Below are 27,710 nucleotides of genomic sequence, written 5' to 3' on the forward strand. Positions count from 1 at the left end.
AGACTGGTAGACCAATGGTACAGAATAGAGGACATAGAAACTAACCCACATAATTACAGTTATCTTATATTAAACAAAGGTACCAAAAACATACATTGGAGAAAAGATAGCCTCTTCAACAAATGGTAGGAAAACTGAAAATCCGTATGCAACAAAATGAAATTAAATCCCTATCTCTCACCGTGCACAAAACTCAATTCAAAGTGATCAAGGAACTAGGAATTAAACCAGAGACCCTGCGTCTAATAGAAGAAAAAGTAGTCAGGAAGCAGAGAGAGGGCAAGGAGCCATATAAATCCCAAGGTATACCCCAGTGACCTAAATCCTCCAGCCACAGACACACCCCACTTGCCTACAGTTACCACCCAGTAATTCATTCAGTTTTTAATCCATAAAGTGAATTAACCCATTGATTAGGTTTCAGCTCTCATAATCTATTCATTTCACCTCTGAACATTCCTGCATTGAATATGAGCTTTTGAATGGACAACTTATATCCAAATCATGACAAAAATAACCATCTTTTCCACAACAAAACAAAACTTGTGGGAATAGTGGCATTATAAAAATTTTTGCAAAGCTCTTGAATATCTATTTGGTTTAATGGCAGATAGTGGGATTCTTACTTTTGCTTCTGCAGGCAATCTCTTGTGATGTATTGTTTTGGTTGAAGCAATAGAGAAAGTCCAGCCTCCCTCAGGTATGTAGATAGAAAACAGAAGCTGGTGGATTATCCTGAACTCCACAGACCACACTTTGAGACTTGTTAACTCTAGTTTTAAATTACAAGTTTTGCAATCATATAAACAATTCTGTAGCAGAAACTAGTATGGTAAGCTCTTAACAGAGAGCAGAACTAAATCTGTTTGGAAAAGGGTTTCTCACAAGTCATTGTAAATCACATGACCTTTTTTTGGGGGGGGGTACTGGCTGGGGATTGAACCCAGCGGGGCTTAACCACTGAGCCACATCCCCAGCCCCTTTTTATATTTTATTTAGAGACAGGGTCTCACTAAATTGCTTAGGGCCTTGCTAAATTGCTGAGACTGGCTTTGAACTCATGATCCTCCTGCCACAGCCTCCAGGTGTGTGCCAACATTTTTTTCATTACTTTGAAAATGACTGGGGAGATGGGTCAAATGGTGGTTCTAAGCGCCACATATAAATAAATGAATAAAATAAAGAAAGAAAGACAGTAGAATGGATTGGACATAACTTTCCTATGTTCATATATGAATACATGACCAGTATAACCCCACATCATGTACAACCACAAAAATGGGAAGTTATGCTCCCTGTATATAAGATATGTCAAAATACACTCTACTGTCATGTATATCTAAAAAGAACAAATTAAAATAAAAGAAGAAGAAAAAAAAAAAGAAAATTAGTTCAGCTCTGTAGCCGGTTCCTTTTTCAAACCACCTAGAGGTTCTTTGCCTCATTGTACAGCTATAGTCTGTGCAGCTCTGGCCACCAGGGGGCTCCCACTAACAACTTTTTCTGGAAGAATCCAATTCAGGATAATTTGTCCTTTGAAAAACTGGCTGCCCTAGTCACCAGGGCCAAATTTCTTTGATTGGTTCAACTTGAAATCAGTCAGTTAAATAAATGGAGAATTAAGTCAAGTAAAAGAGAAGTTAAAAAAAAAAGAGAGAGAGAACAGCTTTTTTTTAAGGTGGAAGGCTGTTTTTAAAAATCTCTTCTAAACCATTTAATGACACTCTGTCTCAAAATAAAAAAATTAAAAAGGCTGGTATGTAGCTCAGTGGTAAAGCACACCTGGATTCAATCTTCAGTTAACAAAAAAATTCCCAAAGGGTCATTCTGGATATTAGAAGAAGTACTATTTGGCACAACACTATTTTACCAGCTAGTGCGACTTTCTCTTATATTTAACTGGCATGCTTAAATTGGGTATACTATCTCCACTAACATGATTCTCTCCCAAAGCAAGACATCATACTTGGAAACCACATGGGATAAGAAGAGAAGTAGTAAGGAATGAGCCATTCTACCCTGAAAGATGAGAGACCTGTTTTTCATTCTAGCACATTCTCTTTTGACACTGGAGAGTGACTTAATCTCAGAGCCATTCCACCTAAAAACTAGGGCTAATAATACCTCATCTGTTTAGAAGTTTCATTCTCAGTCTGATTGTTTCTCGAGTTCCTCCCTAGATTTGAGATGTATAAATCTATGATTCAATTTGAACCTGGTAGAGTTCTTCAGTTGCATGGACAGAAACCAACTTTGGCTAATGTGTCCCAATTTCTTTAGTAAGACTTGAAAAAGGTTCTTATGACCTGAACCCTATATCTCTCCCAGGTGATCCAGTTGCATTTTCTACTTCTCTATCATACTTGCTACTTGCTTTTTTTTTTTTTTTTTTTTTTTTTTGTACCAGGGATCGAACCCAGAGGTGCTTAACCACTGAGCCACATTTCTAGCTGTTTTTTGTTTGTTTGTTTGTTTGTTTGTTTTTCATTTATTTATTTTTATGTGGTGCTGAGGATTGAACCCAGGTCTCACACGTGCAAGGTGATTGCTCTACCATGGAGCCACAACCCCAGCCCTTGTTTTTTGTTTTTAGACAGGATTGCTTAGGGCCTTGCTAAGCTGTTGAGGCTGTCTTTGAACTTGTGATCCTTCTGCCTCAGCCTCCTGTGCCCAGCCTCCCTCATAGTTTTGACACTACTACATTATAATTTCCTCAGTGTTTTTCCCAACACATAGTGCAGTATCTGGCACATAGTAAGTACATAAAAAAATATTGGTTGATGGAGGAGGAAGAGAAGGCATCTCCCTTTAGATAGTGTCAATCATATAGTAAGGGTTCATTAAACATTTGTAAAACTGAACTGAGAACACCGACACCCTTAACAGGATAGTTAATACTCAGTAAAAAAGGTACAGATACTAGTAGGATTTTGATACAGGGGTGATTGATACAGGGATCTGCCTATATCACAGAACTAATAAATGACAGACCTGAGCTGTGATTCACAATTTTGATATCTCTCATAATAATTTTGTTTAGAAAAAGGAAATGCTTTCCTCTTTCTTTCCCTAGGCACTAACCAGCATAAGGAGATTCTCATGACACACAGCTAAGCACACATTGCTACCTTGAGTTTAATGCTCCAGAGATATAGAGACACTTGGAAAGACTGAAAAAGGATGCCTAATAACTGCATTCTAACAAGATCAGAGAAACCAAGGAGAGGAGACATATGCTAGCACAGTGAGAACAGATGCTGCCTGATTTGAAGAGACAAGAACATAAACACATAGAAGCATTCTTTGCATGACTGTACAGCACACATGCCTTGGGAGAGTGTACCCCACCCTCATATATCTCCTGCAGGGACTCTATGGTCTGCAGCTCTGAATGGGACCTGGGCATGTACCTGGCAACTAAGACCATCAAAACCCTCTTCTGTTAGAGGTCAGCAGAAATGGTGACAAGGATGCAGAGGTAGTTGAACTCCCTCTGCCAAAGGCTTCTGATGACAACTTCCCAGAAGCCAGTGACCTGGACCACACTCCTACACAGTGCCAGGCTGCCCAGGCCCTGCATTCTCAGGCTCAGGAACCCTCCTTCCTTCCTTCCTTTCTTCCTTCCTTCCTTCCTTCCTTCCTTCCTTCCTTCCTTCCTTCCTTCCTTCCTTCCTTCATCCTTCCCTCACTTCCTTTCTTGATTTCTTCCTTCTCTGCATAACATAAACTTCACCATCTTAACTGTGGAGAGCAGTGACTTCAATCATGGTTCTTTGACTGCCTGATGGCTGCGTTGCACTGGGAATTTCCTGTGCAAGGATGCAGGTCAAGATGACCCAGTTGCTATGGTGACGCCCAGACTAAGGAGGCTCTATACAAAGATGCAGAGCTGTATCAGTCTGCATCTTGAGCTCAGGATAGAGGCACCAACTCCCAGGATAGAGAATTCTGAGCATAACAAGATAACCCTAATATCTTGCCAGTCCTGCGTCCTTCAGATTGCTTGCTTTGCTGAAACTTTCCCACAAATAATGTTTTGATGATGAAACCTAGGTAATAAATGCACAGTACCAAATATGAGTCATTATTCCTCCATCAGAGGGCAATGTCCCATCTAGCCCCAGCTTTCTCCTGTCTCTCTCTCTCTCTCTCTCTCTCTCTCTCTCTCTCTCTCTCTCTCTCTCTCTTTCTCTCTCTTTATCAATCCCCCATCACCCCCCTCGCCAGTTTTTCTGAATTAATGGTTGTGGCTGAGAGATGGGGCCACAGCACTTAACAATTCCTTACTTTTAAGGCTGAATAATATGTGATTGTATGGATAGAGCACATATTCTTTATCCATTCATCTGCTGATGGACACTTTGGGTTATTTCCACCTTTTGGCTATTCTGAACAAAGCTTCTGTGAACAAAAGGTTATTTATTGTGAAGAAGAATGTATTCTCTTTTCAGAACAAAAATTTTGACTAGCACACAGGACTCTGAAGATTTGAGTTCAGAGCACAAAGGTGACATGTTTTAGTTTTGGGAGGCAAGTCCCCCAGTCTTTAGTTTCCTCAACTGTAAAATGAAATGCTGATATTTACTAGCTTTTAAATCTGTGGGAAATATTACATGCTATCATGGATATAAAAGTATTTTAAGCTGAAAAGCCTCATCCATCCCACATGGTTATGGATTTTGTGACCAGCCATTGTGATCAATGGAAGGTGTGATCCGTGATGGTCATTCATGGTAGAGGCAGATGTAGAGATGTTTTGTGCAACAAAAACTGATCAACAGTTATTATCAGATTAGTAGCTGAAAGTAGTTTTTATGTTTTCTTTTTTTCCCCTCAGCTTTTCTGTTTTCTGTAGACAGGTAGGGTAATTTTGTAATAGTGGCTTATTTTATGCCCCATTTTATACTTATAGCCCTTGCTGTTCTGTCACTGCAACTTATTTTTTAAAGAACGTGTTTCTTTCTCTTCCTCTCTCCCTGTGCCTCTCTCACCTCTCCCCCTCTTTAATCTCAGGGGAAACAGGATTACCTTTCTTCTCCATTCTAGTCAGAGTTATCTGTCCTTAAGCACTCATCCACCAAAGGAATGAAGTCATTCCGACTTTGGGGATGGCACCAGAAGATCTCAGGAATAAGTGATCTCCAAATTAACAAGTGAATTACTACTCCATCGGAGAATATGTGGAATGTAGACTTTGAACTACCTCTTTAAAAAAAACTGTGTTTCAGAGGCTGGGGTTATAGCTCAGTTGGTAGAGTGCTTGCCTTGTACCCACAAGGCCTTGGGTTCAATCCCTAGCAATAAACAAACAGACCTCTGTTCCTAAAGAGCAGAATCATAGCCCTTTTAGGAGTCCCCTGTGTTTCTCTTTTGGTAGCAAAGCAATAAAACTTCTTTTTCCTTTTTCTCAAGAGTATGTCCTTGTTATTGGATTGGCAATGGGGACAATGACCAAGCTTTTGCTGACACTTTATTAAATAATTTTTTAAAAAATCACTTCTCTAGGCCAGGCGCAGTGATGCATGTAATCCTAGAGGCTCAGGAGGCTGAGGCAGGAGGATAGCAAGTTCAAAGCCAGCCTCAGCAATTTAGTGGGCACTAAGCAACTCAATGAAATACTCTCTCTAAATAAAATATAAAAATAAAATAAAATAAAAATTACTTCTCAGATAGATTCCAAAGAAACTGCTTTAGACCTTATCTCATGTTCTCATGTATTGAATTGTAGCTCTCATATATGCCCTTCCTGAATTGTATGCATGTGTTAAACATCAGTTTAAAATGGAGTTATGGAATCTTTTTGTTTTCTTATGGTAGAAAGCATATAAAAGTTTGCATCTTAACCATTATTAAGTGAACAATTCAGTCATGTTAATTATATTCACACTGTTGTGTGACAGTCCACCAGTGGGGTTCCCAGAGAGGGGGACCTTGACTTGTTATGAGCAGTGGTGTGGGGGTTGTTTTTTATTTCTCAGCTCTGTGTTTTGTTTTGTTAGTGCCAGGGATTGAACCCAGGACCTCTTAACCACTGAACCACATCCCCAGCCCTTCTTATTTATTTATTTATTTTTTTTAAGAGAGAGGTGTGAGAGAGGGAGAGAGAGAATTTTAATATTTATTTTTTAGTTTTCAGCAGACACAACATCTTTGTTGGTATGTGGTGCTGAGGATCGAACACGGGCCGCACGCATGCCACGTGAGCGCGCTACTCCTTGAGCCACATCCCCAGCACCCCCAGCCCTTCTTAGTTTACTATTTTGCGACAGGGTCTTGCTAAGTTGCTGAAGCTGACCTTGAACTTGTTATTCTCCTGCCTCAACCTCCCCAGCTGCTTGGATTACAGGCATGCACCACTGTGCCCAGATAGCTCTGTGTTCTTGCAGGAGAAAATCCAGACAAGACATAAAAGGTTGTAAAAGTATAGCAAAGAAAGCACTCACAAGAGGGAGAGAGTGGATCAGCCTCTAAGAGGAGAGAGAGCCAGCATCCTCTTGTTCCAGTTTTATTGGGGGTCTTAGGGAAATTTCTAGAAAGTTATTTATTCAATAGATCTTTTGTTTTATTTATTTATATGCAGTGCTGAGGATCGAGTCCAGGGCCTCATACGTATCAGGCAAGCACTCTACCACTGAGCCACAACTCCAACCCCACTCCTCAACTTCTGACTGACAGTAAACTGCATCAGATTTTTAAAGTCCCTACCATGCATGATCTTACCCACCTGTTCCCAAGTAGGAGGGAAAAACTTTATTAATATAATATTAAAATGATATATAAAGATATAAAGACAACTCTTGGCCCCTACTGACCAGCTTAAATTGAAACTTTATTTTGTTTGTTTTTTTTATAGATTTATGATCCTGGGCTTTGATAAAGGTCATGAATGTTCCCCCTTCAGGGACAACTTTGTGTTCTTATCAGCAGGGAGGAGTCTTACTATCAAGAGCCTCAAGCAAGAAAATTCTACAGATAACAAGTTGTTTGCCTAGGAATGTTACATATTCTATTGACTGAAGGCAGAGTAGGGCCAGAATGGCCTGAGGTAAGTTGATTTTTAAAGAAAACTTAAAAGAAAGCACATGGTAGAGCAGCTTTTAGGCGCAGGCTATAGGATCATCCCCTTAACTCAGGTTCTTACCTCTCATATCTATCTGCTACCTATCAGATTCAGGACCAATGAGGTCCTTGGCATATGTATCACAAAAGACTTAGCACACACCAGATACACATTGAGGAAAGCAGATACACATTCAAGGGAGAATGCCGGCTCTCTTGAGAGTGATCAGCTTTTGGGGTAGAGCAAGGAATATACATTTAGGGAGAATATGAACCATCTCCAGAGGAAAAACAGACCCCTTGATATGGCGTATTGATCTTTACAGAAGGATAGGGGCTGAACCAGAGGTGGAGTCAGAGAGGAGTTACACAATTTTGTGACACTTCTTCTAGTATTGCACATTGTCTTGCATCATGTTACTTTTTGCAGGCAAGGATGTGGGCCAAGGGCTCAGGTCAAAGACATGGGCTAAAAACATGGGCTGGGTTGCTCTAGAATTGCTTGTTTTGCATTTCAAAGGTTCCAGCTCATGGGCTCCTGTTTTTGAGATTCAGTGTATCTTTCTTTTTTTCATATCCCCAAATTCCTATCTCACAACCAATTGTTAGAAGGCTTTTCATTTTACAAAACTGAAACTCTGTATCCATTAAACAATTCCTCTTTCTCCCCTAGTCCCAGCTCCCAGTAGACAGTCTGAAACCAATAGGTTTCTTTGTTTTGAAAGAAGGCTATCTACTACTTTCTGTCTCTAATTCTGTCTTTGATTCTGACTACTCTAAATACCTCATATAAATGGTATTTGCGCCTGAGCACAGTGGGCTCTCCTCTTGGTAAGTGCAAACCAACAACCACACCAGGAAATAAAACAGTGAAGAAAAGAGACTATTGGGGATAATGTCCAAAGTATTCTCTTCCTGAACAAAGGAAGCAAGGGAGTTCTAGTAGGGAGATTGAAGCATATTCACACTGTAGAGACCTGTCATTGCATATAGAGGCAGCTATATGCCTAAGCATGTGCATGTTGAGATCAGGTTTCTTCATATATCACAGATCACATGCTTTTTTGTTTTTTGTTACTGGGGATTGAGCCCAGGGTATGTAACCACTGACCCACATCCCCAGCCCTTTTTTATATTTTATTTAGAGACAGGACCCCGCTGAGTTGCTTAGGGCCTCACTAAGTTGCTGAGCCTGGCTTTGAACTCCCAATCCTCCTGCCTCAGCCTCCCCAGCCACAGGGATTCCAGGCGTGTGCCACTACACCAGGCTATCATGTTTTAAAATGGTGGACAGAACCACTCCTGAAGTGGAGGATTTAGCATGAGAATGAAATTATAATGAACAAAGTTAACTCTGTGAAGCCCAGAAGAGGAACTGGGTGGCTTTAGCTGATTTAAACCTGTTCCTTGTGGCCTTTTTTGGAGAGCCTTGTCTAAAACAACAACAGCAACAAAGCAGCTTGAATGGATATTAACATTTGTCAGGGGAAGCTGCAGCTTCTTCCCTAGCAAGCACATGTGCTTGACCCTAAAAGTTCCTGCCTAACAGCTAACAGTATTTGTCTTTTTTGTATTTGGCTTATTTTCACTTTACCTCCATGCTAGTATGAGGTAAAGTTTAAAAAGAAGGTTTTTCCCAAGGAAAACAAAGGAATGGTCTTAGCTTATCAACAAAACTACCTTTAAAATTCAGACAGACCTGCAAACCAAAGGCCAGCAATGAGCTTCTCTAGTGTGTGAAACCCCAGGAAGACAGGACCAGAGGCTGCCCAGTAGGCCTATTTGGGTCCATTTCCCGTGGCTCCCAGTTGCTGTAGTGAGTTCAGAGGCTCTTCTCTCCATCTGTAGGAAGTGCCTGGAAGGTCTTGAGTCCTGGGACAAAGAGAGCCTGGCCTTTGTTCCCAGGTACAAGGAAGAAACACAATTATGACCTTTGTACTGAGATTCTTTGGGCACCTCTTCATTAAGGGTTATTATTATGTATAGCATTGTGTTAGGCATTGGGTGGTAGGAAAAGCACAGAGAAAACAAACATCTGTAACACACAGGCCCAGATCCAATGGAGCTTATGGAAGAATACATTTATTTATTCATTTAAAATGACAAGAGCCCATTCTGTGCTAGGTACTGGGGCATCTATGGGGAGTGAGACACATTCACTTTAACAAAAGTTACTAAACAGAAAATTTAGTTTGACACGGATCTTGGATCTAATATAGCTAAAAAGCTTCTAGAAGAAAACATGAGAATTTCTTCAAGATCTTGGAGTGGGAAAGGATTCCTTAAATAGAATACAAAAAGAACTAACCACAGAAGATAAAATAAATTGGGTTTCATTAAAATTAAAACCTCTGCTCTTTAAAAAAGACATCATTAAGAAAAATGGGGCAATCTGCATTTGGGGTAAAAACTGGGAGTTCATAACCCACTTCAATCTAATGCATGAAATATGATATGTCAAGAGCTTTGTAATGTTATGAACAACCAATAAAAAAAATATAAAAAGAAAATTGGGTGGGCTGGGGATGTGGCTCAAGCGGTAGCGCGCTCGCCTGGCATACGTGCGGCCCGGGTTCGATCCTCAGCACCACATACCAACAAAGATGTTGTGTCCGCCGAGAACTAAAAAATAAATATTAAAAATTCTCTCTCTCTCTCACTCTCTCTTAAAAAAAAAAAAAAAAAAGATGTAAGAAAATTGGGGCAGGGACTGTGGCTCACTCATAGTGTGCTTGTCTAGGATGTGTGAGCTCCAGCAACACAAAAGGAAGAAAGGAAGGAAGGAAGGAAAGAAGAAAGGAATGAATTAATGAATTGGATTAACATAATCACATGTTTATAAATGTAACACCGCAAGTTCTTCATCTTAGACATGAACTCATTAATTCCCATTATAGAAGGCGAGAGTGTAACTCTTTTTAAACCCTCTGCCCTCACTACTCCTGCTTGATCCTGCATCCTAATACAGTATTGTCATAATTTTAATGAAATCAATATTCCAGTATTTCATTATTATGACCATGTAAATGTCATTCCCAAATGAACCAAATAGTAGTAAATGATCATTCCTTTTACTTTTCTACACAGTGGTGATGGTTTCAATATCAGGTATCCCCAAAAGATCATATGTGAGACAATGCAAGAAAGTTTAAAGGTGAAATGAAAGGTTAGAGGTGTTATGAAAGCCATAACCCAATCAGTGAATTAATCGCCTGAAGGTATTAACTGAGTGGTAACCATAGAGAAGTAGGGTATGGCTGGAGGAGGTGGGTCCTTGGAGCCATGCCTTTGGGGTTTATATTTTATCCCTGGTGAGTCGAGTCTTTGTCTCTCTCCTGCTTTCTGATCATCCTACCCTGAGTTGTTTTCCTCTGCTACACACTTCAGCTATGATGTTCTGCCTCACCTTGAGCCCTGAGGAATAGAGTCCACTATCTATGGACTGAGACCTCTGTAACTATAAGCTCCCAAATAAACCTTTTCTCCTAAAATTGTTCTTGTCAGGTCCTTTGGGCACATAAGTGAAAAAGCTAACTAAAAAGCAGCCTTTAGTGTTCTCTAGAATTCATAATTGTCTTGTGTTTTCCCTTTGCCTAATTTTCAATGTACTTATCCCAAATCCACTCCAACATCTTCTTTGATCATCTCTCCTGGCGCTTCTGATACATCCCATGCAAATGGCTTGCTCTCTACAAGAAGTGTGTGGCTGTCATCCCAGAGGGCTTTAACATCCTTTCTTTTGTTGACTATAATTTCTCAGACCCCATTTCTTCTTCTAGGTTGGTTTAAGGTCTGGCTTTGTGGAGCACATCTTCCAATTACATTCTGAAAAAGAACGTATAGAAGAAAATGCTTTTAATTGTTGGATGTCTGAAAATATCCTTCATACTTAATTAAGAACTTTTCTGTCTATATACAGAAACAATTATCCTTACACAATTTGCAGGTTTTGTTCCATTGTTTTCTAGTGTCTAGAACTATGTTTAAGTACAAAGCCGTTCTGAAACTGGTTGCAGTGACCCACGCTTGTAATCCCAGCCATTTGGAGGCTGAGGCAGGAAGATCTCAAGTTCAAAGCCAGCCTCAGTGACTTAGTGAGTTCCTAAGCAACTTAGCAAAACCCTGTCTCAAAATTAAAAATTAAAAAAAAAAAAGACTGGGGATGTGGTTCAGTGGTTAAGGGGACTTTGGTTCAACCCCTGGTATTTAAAAAAAAGTCATTCTAATCCTTGATTCTGTGTATGTCAACTGTTTTGTCTTTCTGGAAACATGTAGGATTTTCTTTTTTTTAATTTAAGATATTCTGAAATTTTGTGATGATGTGCATTTGTATGTGTTTCTTTTTAGCCATTATACTGAGGCATTTTAGGCCCCTTTTAGTCTAGAAACATGCCTGTTAGCTTTGGGATATTTTCCTGAATTATTGAATTTATGATTTCCTTAATTCCACTTGAAATTTTTTTGCTTTTTATGAAACTTCTCCAGTGCAGACAGTAGACATGGACTTATCTTCTGATTTTCCCTTTCTTCATTTTTGGTACATTTGTGTGTGTATATGTGTGTGTGTGTGTGTGTGTGTGTGTGTGTGTAATAGTTCCTTAACTTTATTTTCTAAATTTCTATTAATTTTTTCATTTTTATGTTATCATTGTTTATTTAATTTCAAAAGGTTCTCTTGTTCTCTGAGTATTATTATTATTATATTATATTAAAGATATAACAATATCTTTATTTTTTTATTTTTATGTGGTGCTGAGGATGGAACCCAGTGCCTCATGCATGCCAGATGAGTGCTCTACCTCTTAACCACAACACCAGCTCTTTGAATATTATTTTTAAAAATAGTATCCTGCTTTTGTTTTGAGGTTGTAACATCTACTGTTTTTTATATACATTTTTATAAAATAATTTTAATGTATATAAATCTGGGTATAGTATAGCTTTGGACAGTATTCTATAATCTCAATTTTTCAACAGTTGACTCTGTAACTATAACAAACAAAAAGAGTTCACTTGTCTCTTGATAATAACTAAAATGAGATTTTAAACATTATAGAAGAGTGATAATTCATATCTCAACATTACTATTTAGACTAGCTGTAGATACTCTACAATGCATTATAACACTTAGGCACTATTTATTAGGCAAAAGGGAAAAAAATTATAGTAAAACCTAAAATGTTTCCTCGTTGTTTAGTTTCCAACCCAAGTAAATTTTTTAAAAAATCATTATGAATGAGAAAGATAATGAAATAAAACAGATCATTTGCCAAATGTTAAACAGTTGCACTTTTTTTTTTTTTTTTTTACTCACTTATTTTTTATGTGGTGCTGAGGATCGAAACCAGGGTCCCGTGCATGCGGGATGAGCACTCTACTGCTGAGTCACAACCCCAGCTCAGTTGGGCCCTTTTCAATACTACAGTTAAGTCAGGGCAAGTGTCATTCTTAGGTAATTGTCTTGGAGTCATATTTTCAGTAGACTTCAGGAATACTATTAAATATTTTATCACAAGAAAAATTATGAGCCTATTACCTTGAGAAGGGAATTTAACAGGTGTGATATGATAAGAAGCAATGATGAATTATGAGATTCTTATTTTTGAGCTACTGGGAACTGAGTCCATAAGTGCTTTACCACTGAGCTATATCTCCCCTCTCCTTTTATTGAGACAGTGTCTTGCTAAATTGCCCAGGCTGACCTCAAATTTGTGATCTTCCTGCCTCAGAATTCTGAGTAAGATAATTTTTTAAAATGAAATAACTGCTATTGTAAATGTGCAGATTTACTGTGTAACAACTACTCTTGTCATTTTGAAAATATCATTGATAATTTGTTGAAGCTTTCTTCTCCTTCCATAGTCTCCTTCATTCAGGGTGTATTTTTTTTTAAATATTGTTTTTAGTTGTAGTTGGACACAATACCTTTATTTCATTTATGTATTTTTATGTGGTGCTGAGGATTGAACCCAGGGCCTCGCACATGCTAGGTGAGCCACAACCTCAGCCCCTGGGGTGTATTTTTTATTTGTTTGTCTCTCTGTCATTTTTTTGTCAGCATAATTCATATTAGAAGCTTCCTTTAGGTTTATATTAGTTCTCAGAGATTTATCTCTTAGTTCATTTCTGTTGTTATAACTGAATACCACAAACTGGATAATTTATAAGGAAAAGATGTTTATTTGATGTGTGATTTTGAAGAGTGGGAAGTTCAAGATCAGGCAGCATCTGATGAGGTCCTCCTCTGGAGTCCTGAGGTGACATGTAACATCATATAGAACGAGTATCTTAGCTCAGGTGTCTCCTAATCTTATAAAGCCACAGTGTCATTAGATGATAAAGCTGAGCTAATTTCCATCATCAAAGTATCCAATAAGACCAACTTAGAGGAAGAAAAGTTCATTTTGGCTCATAGTTTCAGAGATGGAGTCCATGGTCAGCGGACTCCATCACTCTGGTCCTGAGGTAAGGTAGAAGATCATGGTACCAGGGCAAGGCAGAGTAGCACCGCTCTGCTCATGGCAGCCAGCAAGCAGAGAGAGCAAAGGAAGAGGCTGCAGGGAAGATGCGTCCTTTCAGGGCCCATCCTCAGTAACCCACCTCCTCCATTTATGGCCTACCTGCCTACAGTTACCACCTAGTTAGTCCATTCAAACTAGTATGGACTGATTGGGTTATAGCTCTCATAATCTGACCATCTCCCCTCTGAATATTCCTGCGTTAATTCAGAGCTTTTGGGGAATACCTGCTATCATAACCATATCAAAAGCCATTAGATTCTAAAGGTACAATGCCGTGAGATTAGAGTCCTACCACCTTAGGACTTCATTTAATCTTCATTACTTACCAAAGTTTCCACCCTCAAATACCACAGTCAGTTAAGTTCTTACCCTCTGAATACCTCACAATAGAGATTGGATTTTCATGAGTCTGTTTGGGTGGGACATTCATAGCATTTTTTCCTGAGAGCTGGGTGCTCAATGCCACCCGGATGTTCCAATGTGTGGCTGAAGCTTCAGTGTAAGGCAATCTTGCAGGGCCCTATGGCTGAAGGATCTTGATATCAATATTTTCAAGTCTTTCCTTATAGGAACATCTGGAATCCTAGGCCACAGAGAAGACCACTGATCTTCTGCCCAGAAGATGAAGGTCTTGTTGCTAGGAGCTAGGTTTCTGGAGAGGGGTATGAATTGAATATGCATATATCCACTTGATTCCACTCTGGACAGTCCCGTAGTTCTGCCTAAACCTTTGGGTAGTAACTGCAGCTGTGGTAGTGACCCTCCAGTTCATCATCGTCAGACAACACCTTTCCCGTCTTTTTTCCAGCTGGAGACCGTTACTTGTTTGACAAAAGCTGGGAGATGAGCCGGGTAACAGACTTGTTTTATCAGCTTTTCCAGCTTTTTCTCTGTTGTAACTAAAAGACCTTACAATTTTAGGGGAGAAAAAGTTTATTTGGGGGTTCACGATTTCAGGTGTTTCGGCAGGCTCCATTCCTTGGGGTTCAAGGTGAGGCAGGACATCAGTGGCCTAAAAGTCTGGTAAGGGAAGCAGCTCACATGATGATCAGGTAGTACAGAGATCTCCACTTGCCAGATACAAATATACCCAAGGCCACGCTCCCAGTGCCCCACCTCCTCCAGCCACAATCCACCTGCCTTCAGTTACTGCTCCATCCCATCAGGTGATTAATTCCCTGATTGGGTTAAGGCTCTTGTAACCCAATCATTTCTTTTCTAAAACTTCTTGCATCGTCTTTTGGGGACACCTCATATCTAAACCATAACTAGACTGTTAGCTGATCTTCCTCATTGTAGCAATCTTTTCACTTATGCCAGGTTCTAGGTACTGCCATTTTCTGAGCCTTTCAAGGATTTTATGGAATAAACTGGGATAGTTCTTAACTTTTTTTGATTTCTGCTTAGGACTCATAATTCTTGAGTTCAACCATCTATGTTCAAACTCCTATAATTGTGTTGTTTTGGGGGCTGGGGCTGGGGCTTAGTGGTAGTGCACTTGCCTGGCATGTGTGAGGCACTGGGTATTTCTCAGCACCACATATAAATAAATAAATAATAAGATCTATCAACAACTAAAAAAAAAAAGTTTCTCTTTAAGAAAAAATGGTGTTGCAGGCTGGGGTTGTGGCTCAGTGGTAGAGCGCTCACCTAGCACATGCGAGGCCCTGGGTTTGATTCTCAGCACCATATAAAATTAAATTTAAAAAAATAAAGGTATTGTGTCCAACTATAACTAAAAAATAAAATATTAAAAGAAAAATTGTGTTGCTATTGTCTTTTCTCCAATTCTGTGTGTATATCATTTTTTTTTTTTTTTAAAATCTCTTTTCAGAAATCCCTGTTTTTGGTTCAGTATATAGGAGCTAAACAGTCACCACTCCATTCTAATAACAAGTACAAAACTGGACAAAATGAAAAAAATTAACAAGTCTTTTAGGTTTAGAATAGTAGTGAGGTCACTGGGTGTAGTGGTATACACTTGTAATCCCAACGGATCAGGAGACTGAGACAGAAGGATTGCAAGTTCAAAGCCAGCCTCAGCAACTTAGTGAGGCTATAAGCAACTTGGAGAGACCCTGTCTCAAAATAAAAAATAAAAGGGGCAGTGTTGGGGCTGTGGTTCAGTGGTAGAGCGCTTGCCTAGCATGTGTGAGGCACTGGGTTTGAACCTTACACTACATAAATAAATAAAATGAAGGTATTGTGTACATCTACAACTAAAAAATAATGTATTTTAAACATTTTTTAAGTGTTTAAAAAATAAATAAAAGAGGCTCGGAATGTGTCTCAGTGGGTAACCACCCCTGGGTTCAAAACCTGTACCAAAAAAAAAAAAAGTGAGGTTACTTCCCAGGAAAGGAAATAGTGCTGGGCTGTAACTTTAAAAAAATGATGTATGCAAACATGAAAAAAATGTTCAACATCTCTAGCAATTAGAGAAATGCAAATCAGAACTACTCTAAGATTTCATCTCACTCCAGTCAGAATGGCAGCTATTAAGAATACAAACAACATAAGTGTTGGAGAGGATGTGGGAAATAAGGCACACTCATACATTGCTGGTGGGACTGCAAAATGGTGCAGCCAATATGGAAAGCAGTATGGAGATTCCTTGGAAAACTTGGAATGGAACCACCATTTGACCCAGCTATCTCACTTCTCGGTTTATACCCAAAGGACTTAAAAACAACATACTACAGGGACACAGCCATATTAATATTTATAGCAGCACAATTCACAATAGCTAAATTGTTGAACCAACTTAGATGTCCTTCAATATATGAATGCATAGGGAAACTTTGGTATGTATACACAATGGGACATTACTCAGCATTAAAAGAGAATAAAATCATGACATTTGCAGGTAAATGGATGGAGTTAGAGAAGATAATGCTAAGTAAGCCAATTCCAAAAAACCAAGGGCCATGTTTTCTTTGATATAAGGATGCTGACTCAAAATGGTGATGGGGCAGGGAGAGCATGGGAGGAATGGAGGAACTTTAGATAGGGAGGGGAAGGGAGAGGTCAAGGGGGTAGAAATGATGGTGGAATGAGATGGACATCATTACCCTAAGTACATGTATGAAGACAAGAATGGTATAAAAATACTTTGTGTACAATTAGTGACTTGAAAAATTGTGCTCTATATGTGTAATATGAAATTAATTGCATTCTGCCGTTGTGTATAACAAATTAGAATAAATAAACAATAAAAATGGTGTACACTTACTATATTTATAAAATGAAGAATTTTAAACACAAAAGATAGTATCCCCAGCACCACCACCAAAAAAAAAAAAAAAAAAGATAGTACCAATCACTTAAGCAGTGATCTTTAAACTTATTATGCTAGCAGAATGTCTTTTTTTTTTTACCTCACAAAAAGGAGAAAAAATAAGAACAGGTGCTCTGATACTACAGGTGAGTCTCACCTCACCCACTGCCAAGACACTTCTTGGAAACCAGCTCTATACTCAGAGACTAATGTAAAACCACCAATTCAGACTCCCTCTGCCCCATTAGAACTAATATACCTGGCATAAATTCTAACTTAGCCAAAGTTATAGAAGTTAGACTTAGAATCAAGGCCCAGGACTCAGAATTTAAAGAGTACAGAGGCATAAATGTGAAACAAAGAACAAGACAAAGTTGATCTCATTGGTGCAGGGTCAGGGGAAAGTGAAAATGAGATGAGACTTTGATAGGAACTCAGAGAGATCAGGAGCAAGGGAGAAGAGGGGACATTAAGAGGTGACTCCAAGAGTGGCAAGTAGATTTTATCTCAGGGGCTTAGTTTGATCAATTAATAAGACCTGCTCTGAGAGCTGAGCTGGATTTTGAGGCTAACTCTGGGTTTGGTCAAGTGTGCCTTGATTGATGGGTGCTGTCTTTAGGAGAGCGTGAGCATACCATATGTAGGTTATTTTTATTATATATGGTTAAGCTATCATGATCTATGCTCTAGTTTGGATGTTTGTTCCCTCTTTTTTTGATAGGCTGCCTAGTCTGGTCTTGAATTTCCAGGTTCAAGACCTCCCACCTCAGCCTTCTGAATGCTAGGCCTAGAGGCTTATGCTACCATGTCCAGCTCTGAAGTTTAATTGACATTGTAACAATATTAAGAAGTGGGCCTTTGAGAGGTGATTAGTCTATGAGAGCCCTGCCCGTGTTGGTGGGATTAATATACTTATTAAAAGGTGAGTCTGGCCGCTTTTTCCTGTTTTCTACCTTCTACAACATGATAATGCAGCAAGAAGGTCCTCATTATATGCTGGCACCTTGATCTTGGCTGTCCCAGACTCCAGAACTGTGACAAAATAAATTTCTGTTCATTTAAAATCACCCAGCATGTGGTATTTTGTTATAGCAACACAAACCAGAAAACACTTTCAGATACATTAATTGCCAGATTAAAGAGTCATCAGAAAATTGGTGATTGCTGGAGGGACCAAGTAGTTTGAGCAACAAAACAGAAAAGGAATAAAGCCCAGATGTCACTGAGCCTGACAGTGTTGAATGCACCCTACATCTTCAGACCACCCTGCTCTCTGGGGAATAGTGTGTACTCTCCATTGCCCAGGTGTTACAATCCTTGCTTGCACTAGTCTCCAGATTCAGCAAGATGTTTGTCAATGCAAAGATCGATCCTCTCAGACAAAATGGTAGCCATTAACTGCATGTAGCTCCTGCACTATGAAATGTGGCTGGTATGACTAAGAATTTTAATTAAAGTTAAAATTGAAGTCAAAACCCAATTTTACTTCCAGGAAGATGGGGTAGATGTACTTTTCCTTATTCCTTCCACTGAGAACAACTAAAATTCATATAAACACAAGACACTAAGAAGTGGGGAGAAGAAGGCAGACCAGTTAGGAACTTCTGTACCTGAGGAATGACACGGGGATGGGTTTTCTGGGTTTTCTTTTTGCCTTTTTATACCAGGCTTGGACGTGAAGGAGTTAGCAACCCAGAAATGCCAACAGCATCGACAAAGAGTCCAACAAAAGTCTTCTCCCTCTAGTCAAAGGACCAGGAAAGGGAGAGAGACAATAGCTACACTACTCCAGTCAACCCGTGCTTGCAAAGACTGAATGGGAAGCCTTGAATTCCTGCCAGAGTGATGTCAGAGCATTCCAAAGTAGGAAGCTGGGATTTACAACCTCATTGACTGTGAATGCCTTACCTCTGGAAGGTCTAAGTCGAAAATAATGTGAAGAGTCTGGATTTTGATATCTGTCCAGCAGTAATGGGGTGTTGCTCTCACTTCCTGCTAGGCCAGTGTCAGAGGAGGCCAAGTGGCGAGTCCAGACTTTGCTGACCATTGTCAAGTGGTGATTAGGACATGCCCCTTTGGTGGACACAACATGGATTCCAGGCACCCCCAACCCTGTTCAGTAGTAACAAGAGGCCTCTTTGAGGACCCTAACTGTCAAAGAGAATGAGTCATATCCTTCTTCTTCTTCTTCTTCATTTTCTTTTTCTGAGTGGAATCTTCCACCTTCTCAGGCAATATTGAGGTCACCTGCCTACCTTTTCCTTACAAAGCAACGTCACTGAAAGCCAGCTAAAACAGAAGGTCCTTGCCAGGTGTGGTGGCTCATACCCATAATCCTAGCTACTGGAGCAGGGGGATGAAGCCGGAGGATTGCAAGTTTAAGGCCAGTCTGGACAACTTAGTAAGAGTCTGTCTCAAAATAAAATGTAAAAAGAGCTGATGTAGCTCAGTGGCAGAGCACTTGCCTAGCATGTGCAAGACCCTGGGTTCAAACCCTAGTACTGCAAAAGATAAAACAAAAACAGAAGATCGAAAGTCTCAGAATACAAAAATGTATTAATTTCCATCAATAATCAGTCATCATACCAGGAAGAGCTCAAAACTGAGTGGAAAATATCAGTGGATGACCACACTAAGATGACAGAGACGTTAGAATTATATAGATTTTAAAAGTGGCCATCATAACAAGGCTTCAGAGCACAATACAAATACTCTAGGAACAAAGGAAAACAGAAAAGCTCAGCAAAGAAACAGACACTGTAAAGAAAAAAAAAATAAAATTTCTAAATGGAAATTTTAGAACTAAAAACCATAATAACTAAAATGAAAAGCTCAATGGATAGACTCAAGAAAGTGAGAGGAAAGAATCAGTGAACTAGGGGCTGGGGTTGTGGCTCAGCGGTAGAGTGCTCGCCTCACACGTGTGAGACCCTGGGTTTGATCCTCAGCACCACATTTTAAAAAATAAATAAAAAAGTGAAATAAAGGTGTTGTGTCCAACTACAACTAAAAAAAAAAAAAGAATCAGTGAACTATAAAATAGAATAATAGAAATTTAGGGCTGGGGATATAGCTCAGACAGTAGAGTACTTGCTTCGCATGCACACACAAGTCCCTGGGTTCAATCCCCAGCACCACCAAAACAAAACAAAACAAAACAAAAAAACCCAGAAATTTCTCAAATTGGAAAAGAGAAAGGAAAAAGAACTGAATCTCAAGTATTATAACAGAAGCTCTATATTGTGCCATTGGAGTTCTAAGATGAAAGTGGAAAGGCAGGGGTCATGGGGATAAAACTGCTATGAATGAAATAATAGCTGAAAACTTTTCAAATTGGGCAAGAGAATGAACCTACAGATTTGAGAAGCTGAGCTGAGTGAACCACACATGGGATAAATACAAAGAAGTCCAAAGTACGCAATCACATTTCTGAAAAGTAATCCAAGAAAAAAAAATCATGAAAACTGCCAGAGAAAAACAATACTTTATCTATCTCTAGAGGAAAAATAATTAGAACAATAGATTCTCTTCCAAAGACAAAATGAAGTGGCTTGTTATTTTTCAAGTGCTGAAACAGAGAGGAAAGAAAGAAAAAAAAAGAAAAAAGAAGAAAGAACCCTTAACCTAGAATCCTATAGCCAGTGGAAATACTTTTCAGGAAGGGAGAGAAAATGAACCCATTCTTGGATGAAGGAAAACAAAATTTGTCAACAGTAGACCTTACCTAAAACAATGATTAAAGGACATTCTCTAAAAATGAAAGAAAAGGAGAAGTTAAATGAAAAACCACCACCACAACAAAGAACCCTAGAACATCAGGAAGAGAGAATACAGTAAGCAAAAATATTAATAAAAGCAATAGACTTTTCTTGTTTCCTAAAGTATGTCGAATGGTTGAAACAAACATTTAATGCCATTTGATGTGAATTGGAAACAGAACCATGTTGCCATTCAGGGTAGTTTTCTATCTTAAGTAATAGGCCATGGGTATTTCACCCCAGTTGCAATAGATTTTTCTTTCTAAGGTGAATAGATTTATTTCCCCCAGTATCTTTTGGCTTCTAGTTTCGGAAATGGAAAATTTTACTAAGGAAAATATTCTTTTTTTCCCTTCCTTCTAATGGGGACAGAACCAAGGAGTACACTACCACTGAACTACATCCCTAGTCCATTATTTATTGTTTTATTTTAAGACAAGTTTTCCCTAAGTTGTTGAGGCTGGCCCTGAACTTGCAACCCTTTAGTCTCAGCCTCCCTAGTAACTGGGATTATAGTCATGCACTATATGACCCACGACAAAAGCTTCTTTACTGATGAAACAACATACAGTAGTTAATACTAGCACAGTACTACTTATAAATATGCACTTAATAGGAAAAAAAAAAAAAAACACTTTTGGGACAGGTTTCACTATGTAGTGTTGCCCAGGCTGACTTCCAACTGGTGATCCTCCTATCTTTTGTCTCCCTAGTAGGCATGCACCACTGTGCCTGGCTAATCTTTTTTATTATGCTGAATTTTGCTAGTAGAAATAATTGTTAGTTGATGAGACTATATTATATAATGCACGTGTTAACAGCTAGTCATTCCTCAATGTATATGTACTTCAAAATATTATATTGCAACTGGTAAATATATACAATTCTTTGTGTGAATGTAAAAAAAAAAAGTACTGAGGCTTACAAATCATAGCTGGAAAAAGTAGCATGAACTAGACAAACTATTTAAAAATATGCAACTTGAGTTGGGGGTGAAGCTGAGTGGTACAGCGCTTGCCTAGCACGCACAAGGCCCCCTGGGTTCCATTCCCAGCACCTGCAGAGCAGGAGAAGCAAAATGATTTAGATCACAGAAGATTTGGAGGAAGCTTACCCTACTGGCTAATGTTTTTGACTTTACGACTTGCATTTAGATTTGACAAGAAACACATAGCATGAAAGTGTGAAGGAAACTGAAAGGAATGCAATAAGCTATTTCTTCCCTCCATGGACTCCAGTCACACCCAAGCATGACCACAAATATGCAGAAGCCAAACCTGGCTATGCCTCTGTGCTGCCATGAGCAGAAGCTTCCTTTCCTATGGAATCTGGCAGAAATGCTGCAGGTCTGTCTCTGTAATCTATTATCTGGCTGTGAGCCCAATTAGTTTACTTTAATCAAAAGAGAAGATGAAGAGGATGGAAATCTTTTTTTTTTTTTTTTTTTATACTGGGGACCGAATCTAGGGGCACTTAACCACTGATCATATTCTATGTTCCCCATCCCTGCACTTTTTTTTTTTTTGAGACAGGGTCTTATTAAGTTGCTTAGGGTTGTTGAGGCTGGCCTTGAGCTTGTGATCCTCCTGTTGCAACCCGAGTCCCTGGGATTGCAGGCAGCGTGTCATCAAGCCTGGCAGGGAATAGAAATCTTTTGGGATTCTCCAAAGTAAGCACTGAACATCAACACTCAAAACATAAAATTAGGATTATTACTTTTAGGGATATTTAGATGGACGTTAAGCATATAGAAAGACGCTCATGTTTTTTTTTTTTTCCAAATAAGAGAAACATCAAGTAAAATTACACCGAGGTAATTTTTTTTTTTTTTAAGTCAATGGGCAAAGATCAAAAAGGTTGATACTACATTGTGTGGTTGGTAAACTGTAGGCAAATGATCCCAAGTATTTAATTCTATTGGGAGTATACATTGGCACAATACTTATTGTCAGGTCTGAGATTTTATTTTTATTCTTAAGTCTTCCATAGATGCTGGGATAAGAGACTCCTGGATCAGAGACAGAGCACTTTCTCATAGCACAGCAGGTAGCATGAACATTCACACGTTTGTCAGTTCCTCTTGCCCCCAAATGGACAAGACCCACTGTGTTAGACCCAGATGGATCCAAACTTCTTTGTCCTGAAGAACACCTTCTTCTTTTCAAGCTGCTCACTGCAAACTAAACCATGATAAATGGCCCAGGTAGAAGACCAGGTCCTGCTTTCTTGGCATATGCAATGAGGGGTGCAGAAGGCTATAGAGTATTTTCTCCCAATATCAGTGTGGGACAGTTTGGCAATAAAAATTGCAAATAAACCTAATTTTTGACCTAGCAATTCCACTTCTAGGTGGACACATAAGTTTATTTTTATGTGGTATTAAGGATCGAACCCAGTACCTCACGCATGTTAGGTAAGTACTCTTCCTCTGAGCCACAACCCTAGCCCTTACAATTCCACATCTAGGAGTCTGTCCTATATATTTACTTTCCCATATATACAATGACAATAAGGGCTGCGATTGTGGCTCATTGGTAGAGTGCTTGCCTAGCATGCATGAGGCACATAGGGTTTGATCACATAAAATAAAAACTCAACAAACAAAATGAAGGTATTGTGTCCATCTACAACTAAAAATATTTTAAAAAATAAAATGACAAGAGGTTACTTATTCTAACACTGCAATAGATCAGAAGTGACTGAATGCTTACCAATATGAGACTGCTTTGATTATAACAGCATCTCAATGGAATACTATGCAGTAATAATAAAAAATGAAGAGGTCTGGGATGTAGCTCCGCAGGACTGTTTGCCCTGAGTCTGATCAGTAACACTGCAAAAAAGTTTCCATGCTGAAATAGTTGCCAAGACATATTGTACACTGTCAAGTGAAAAAAGTTGCAAAAAAAAAGTATAACAGTTTCATATTTCTGTAGGCAGCGATAAAGAACACATACACTTTTTCTTATACTGTGTACTATATAAGATTTCATTTCTCTCAGAATGCACAACAAACTACTATCATTTGTTGTCTGTGGGAAGATGAATGACAGCAAAATTTTTCTGTACATTCATTTAGATATTTTGATATTTTTTGATACTGGGGATTGAATGCAGGGGTGCTTTACCATTGAGCTACTCCCAGTCCCTTTTATTTATTTTATTTTTTTTGAGGCAGGGTCTCAATAACTTGTTTAGGGTCTTGGTAAGTTGCTGTGGCTGGCTTCAAACTTGCAATCCTCCTTATTCAGCCTCCCGAGTTGTTGGGATTACAAGTGTGGGCATATATCTTGATTTTTAAACCATGGCTATACCCATTTGAAAGGCTAGCACAAACACATCAATCTTTTCCAAATTTTTTCATACTATAGATCATTTTAAATGAAAAGGTAGGCGCTACACTCATCCTTAGTTTAATTGTATCATGATGCAGAGGAATTAGCTCCTATTCATGATTTATTTTATCATCTACAAAAATATATATTTGATATCCCACTTATGCCACTCAAAACTCTAAAAAGAGTACATTTTACCCCCATTTTATAGAACAGAAGGTGGTCACAGATCCATGGCCTGGTTTGGTCTTTATGTCTGACCGAAAATCCATTTTTTCCATGTTCCAGGCCCTTTCTGAGACAGAGCCTTATCTGGGAGACATCTCTCCATATTCTCTCATGACAGTGACTCTGTCAGTAGTTTTTAACTTGGCTGCATGGGAATCACGTGTGTGTGTGTGTGTGTGTGTGTGTGTGTGTGTGTGTGTTTTGTGGAGAGTTATAAAACACTAATAAGGACAAGATCTTACAAATTCCAATAAAACTTGACACCAACTAAGGCATTTGGACTCAAAATTTTAATAATAAATTGTGCCAGTAGAAGCTTTTCAAAGGCAAATGATATATCAATAAATAATAGTTAAATTGAGTTCCTGAGAAAGAACCTACCACATGAAAGTATGTCAGAGCGCTGTAAATAACAACATGGCATTACTATAAAATAGAGAAAATACTGTAAGTCATGATACAAGCACAGCAGACTTCAGAATATGCCATTCATACAAATGTAAACCAGTACACAGGAATCGTTTTTTTAGACATTGATAAACTTATATAAGTGTTGTTGCCTAGATATATACTAAATAATGGATACATTACACTAAGAACTTCAAGGAAAAAATATGTGGAATAATATAATGAAAAATATGATGCATCAGTTCTTTTAAAAAGCAAAAAAGAATTGAACTTTTTACTCAAATATAAATCACTTTAAATAGGAACCATACTAAATTTGAAATAAGGAATATTTTGTGTGTTTATATAGTTATATATACACCTATACATCTAAGAAAATATGTATGGCTTAATTGTTTTTTTTTATTCCAATGTTACTTTGAAGAATTTTTGCTTTTTTACAAAAGAATACATTTAGAAAAATGTTTAAATGATTTAAACAATACATTTGTCTAAATAAATTGTTTAAACCAAGCTTTGATACTTCAAAGCACACTAAAAAAATGTGGAAAGAACCATAAGATTGTTCAATTTCATCTCAGCTGTCTAAAAACAGGAAGAATAATGTTCATTTAAGCTCAGTGTGGGCTGTTGGTGAAAAAGTTAAGTTGTAGGGTAGCTACTGGATTCCACGTGCCAGCTATACCAAGAATGAAAAGAGCAAGAAATAGACACAGATCTATGATTAACTTAAAATGTTTTGGTATAGCTGAATTAATCCCTTTTGATGTATATAAGTTTAGTACATGACAAATGTTTATGTTTACTCCCCAAAGAGTCCAATCATACTCAAGACACACAAACAAAAATCACTTCTCAGTTACACATCTGCATTTCTTTAACAAAACAAAAAGGGATACAATCATAAGGAAGAATTCACCCACACAATACATTATCAGCACATTGTCTAAAATACCTCATTTAAAAACACTCAGTAAAAACATATTCACAGGACCTGCTGTGAATGGCAAGATACGGTAATTTTATAATAGAAAAAACCCTGCTCATGCAGTACTTTCCACACGCCAGACACCTGAAATCACACCCATATCACTTTGCTCACACTTTCTATTATACTATAATATGCAAAAAGCAAAAAAAAAATTATAATAAAAGCAGCTTTTAACATTATATCACAATTTTGAAATGTGGGAAAAAATACAAAACAAAAACCATTGTGTGGATAAAATGGTCTCCGTGACATCTGAGCATAGCTTTATCTTTTTTTTTTTTCAAACATTATTGCACAGAGATTTCTTATCACATGTTCTTCAGTTTTTATGTCTTTTCCTAAATGTGAATAAGTGCCATGGATAAAATACAAATGTAGAAAATAACAGCAGCATGATTTGTCGAAGTTAATCCCTATAATTTAGTAAGAAAAATTGGATATCAACAAAATAAGTGCTCTTTCTAAACTGTACTAAACTGTTAAAAATCTTATTTTAATGCAGTTAAGGCCCTCAAAGCCAATCCCAAGACCTGTTGAACCTTCCTGACACCCATCAAACAGAATCTAGAAACGAAGATCTGCTAGACTTCAGTCTCTCTTTTTTTTTTTTTCAGTTTCTTGTTGGTTTGGGGTTTTCTTGGTGAAGACCAGAATTTCAAGTGATGTCATCAACAGACTTATTGCAAACAAAGTCACTCTGCACTTCCCATCTGCCTGTTCAGGAACCTGCTGCGGCTCCCGGGCTCTGAAGACACGAGCTGTGGGCACCTGGTCACAGCCTACACGTACACCGGCTGGCAGCTTTCGCTCTGGTCCACCAGATCAGAAGTTTCTAAATCTGTATTCTCAGACTTCGAAGCTTCTGCTCCCGAAGGCTTTGGGCATCTAAAGGGGTAGCCATTGTCATCAAAGAACCTCCGGAAGGTGAATTCGTAAAACGCATGCTCAGGGTGCTTGTTATTGGGGGAGGTGAGAGTGTCCCAGGTCTTGGTGCTGCCTTCACTATTCTCATTCCAAGGGCTTTCTTCATCTACGGGATCAAAATTTGAGGTGTCCATGGGGTGGCTGATGGTGGGAACGTAGGGGGCGGGCTGCTTCCGGATGTCACTGGAGAAGTCGATGGAGCTGAAGAAAGGGTGGGCCTTCAGGTCATCTGCCCCGTCCCGCCCCAGGCGGCAGTCAGCAGAGCAGCAGAGTTTGGTGATGAGGTCCCTTGCCTCGGGGCTCAGCTTGACCTGGGATGGAATGTGCAGCGTGTTCTCCCAATTTATCACCTGAAGAGACAATAGCACCAAAGTTTTAGTTTCTCCTTCTGACTCAAGGCCCAGCTAGGGCAGTTCCCCGACAATACTCGATGATGTGGCTGTTAAACCATTCCAGTTTCATAATTTGAGGCAGTTAAAACAGACAACAGAGGATGCAGTGTTCATCTGGGCAGCTGGAAGGCAGTGTGGTTTGGGAGGTGGCTCACAGGCCAAGGCTTGGGATGAAGAGAATAGAGACAGAAAGATACTTATTTTCTTTTATCAGAAATACTGTGTAGCCAAAGAATTTTGTGCTTTCCATAAAGATGAAGCAACTGATGTATGAGTTGCTTCTGTAGCTACAAATGGATTTCTGCTGGGCTATCACAGAAATCACTAAAACTTACTATCACTGAGAGATGGTTGGTTGGTTGATTGATTTTTCTGGAGCTGGAGATAGAACTCAGGGCCTTGAGCATTTTAGGCAAGTACACAGAGCTACATCCCCAGCCCTAGGAAATGGTTGATGAGTATTTTGTATGGGCAAGGAGGGGAGAAAGGATCCATGGCCTTAGCCTCATGTTCATAATGCTCAACCAGGGTACACAGCCATCAGGAAATTGATTAAATACATTTGTCAAAGAGGTGTGTCTATTGTGAACAGAGACTATAAGGGATATAGGCCAATATAACTGGTTACCACCTGGGGTAACAGGACAGTGGATGAGGTATGGAAGGAGATGGGCATTTGTTTGAGAGGGCTGCTTTAAATTTTAGGAGTCTTTGTTTTTTTAGTAAAACTATGAAACTTAGAAGAAAACACAGGGTAAATCTTCCTGATACTGGATTTGGTAGTGATTCTTGGAAATGATACCAAAACACAGGCAAC

General features: G+C 38.9%; 1 protein-coding gene across 1 annotated transcript in view; it reads right to left on the reverse strand.

The window, feature by feature from the left end:
• Positions 1 to 24,465: 24,465 nt before the first annotated feature.
• Lats2 (large tumor suppressor kinase 2) overlaps positions 24,466 to 27,710 on the reverse strand; it is a 73,099-nt gene continuing 69,854 nt past the window's right edge. Inside the window, exon 8 of the mRNA XM_026394932.2 lies at positions 24,466 to 26,851. Coding sequence (XP_026250717.2) covers positions 26,357 to 26,851 — 495 coding nt within the window. The 3' untranslated portion in view covers positions 24,466 to 26,356. The remainder of the gene's footprint in view (positions 26,852 to 27,710) is intronic.

This window comes from Urocitellus parryii, chromosome 2 (genome assembly GCF_045843805.1).
Source record: "Urocitellus parryii isolate mUroPar1 chromosome 2, mUroPar1.hap1, whole genome shotgun sequence".
In the NCBI taxonomy this organism is placed as follows: domain Eukaryota; kingdom Metazoa; phylum Chordata; class Mammalia; order Rodentia; family Sciuridae; genus Urocitellus; species Urocitellus parryii.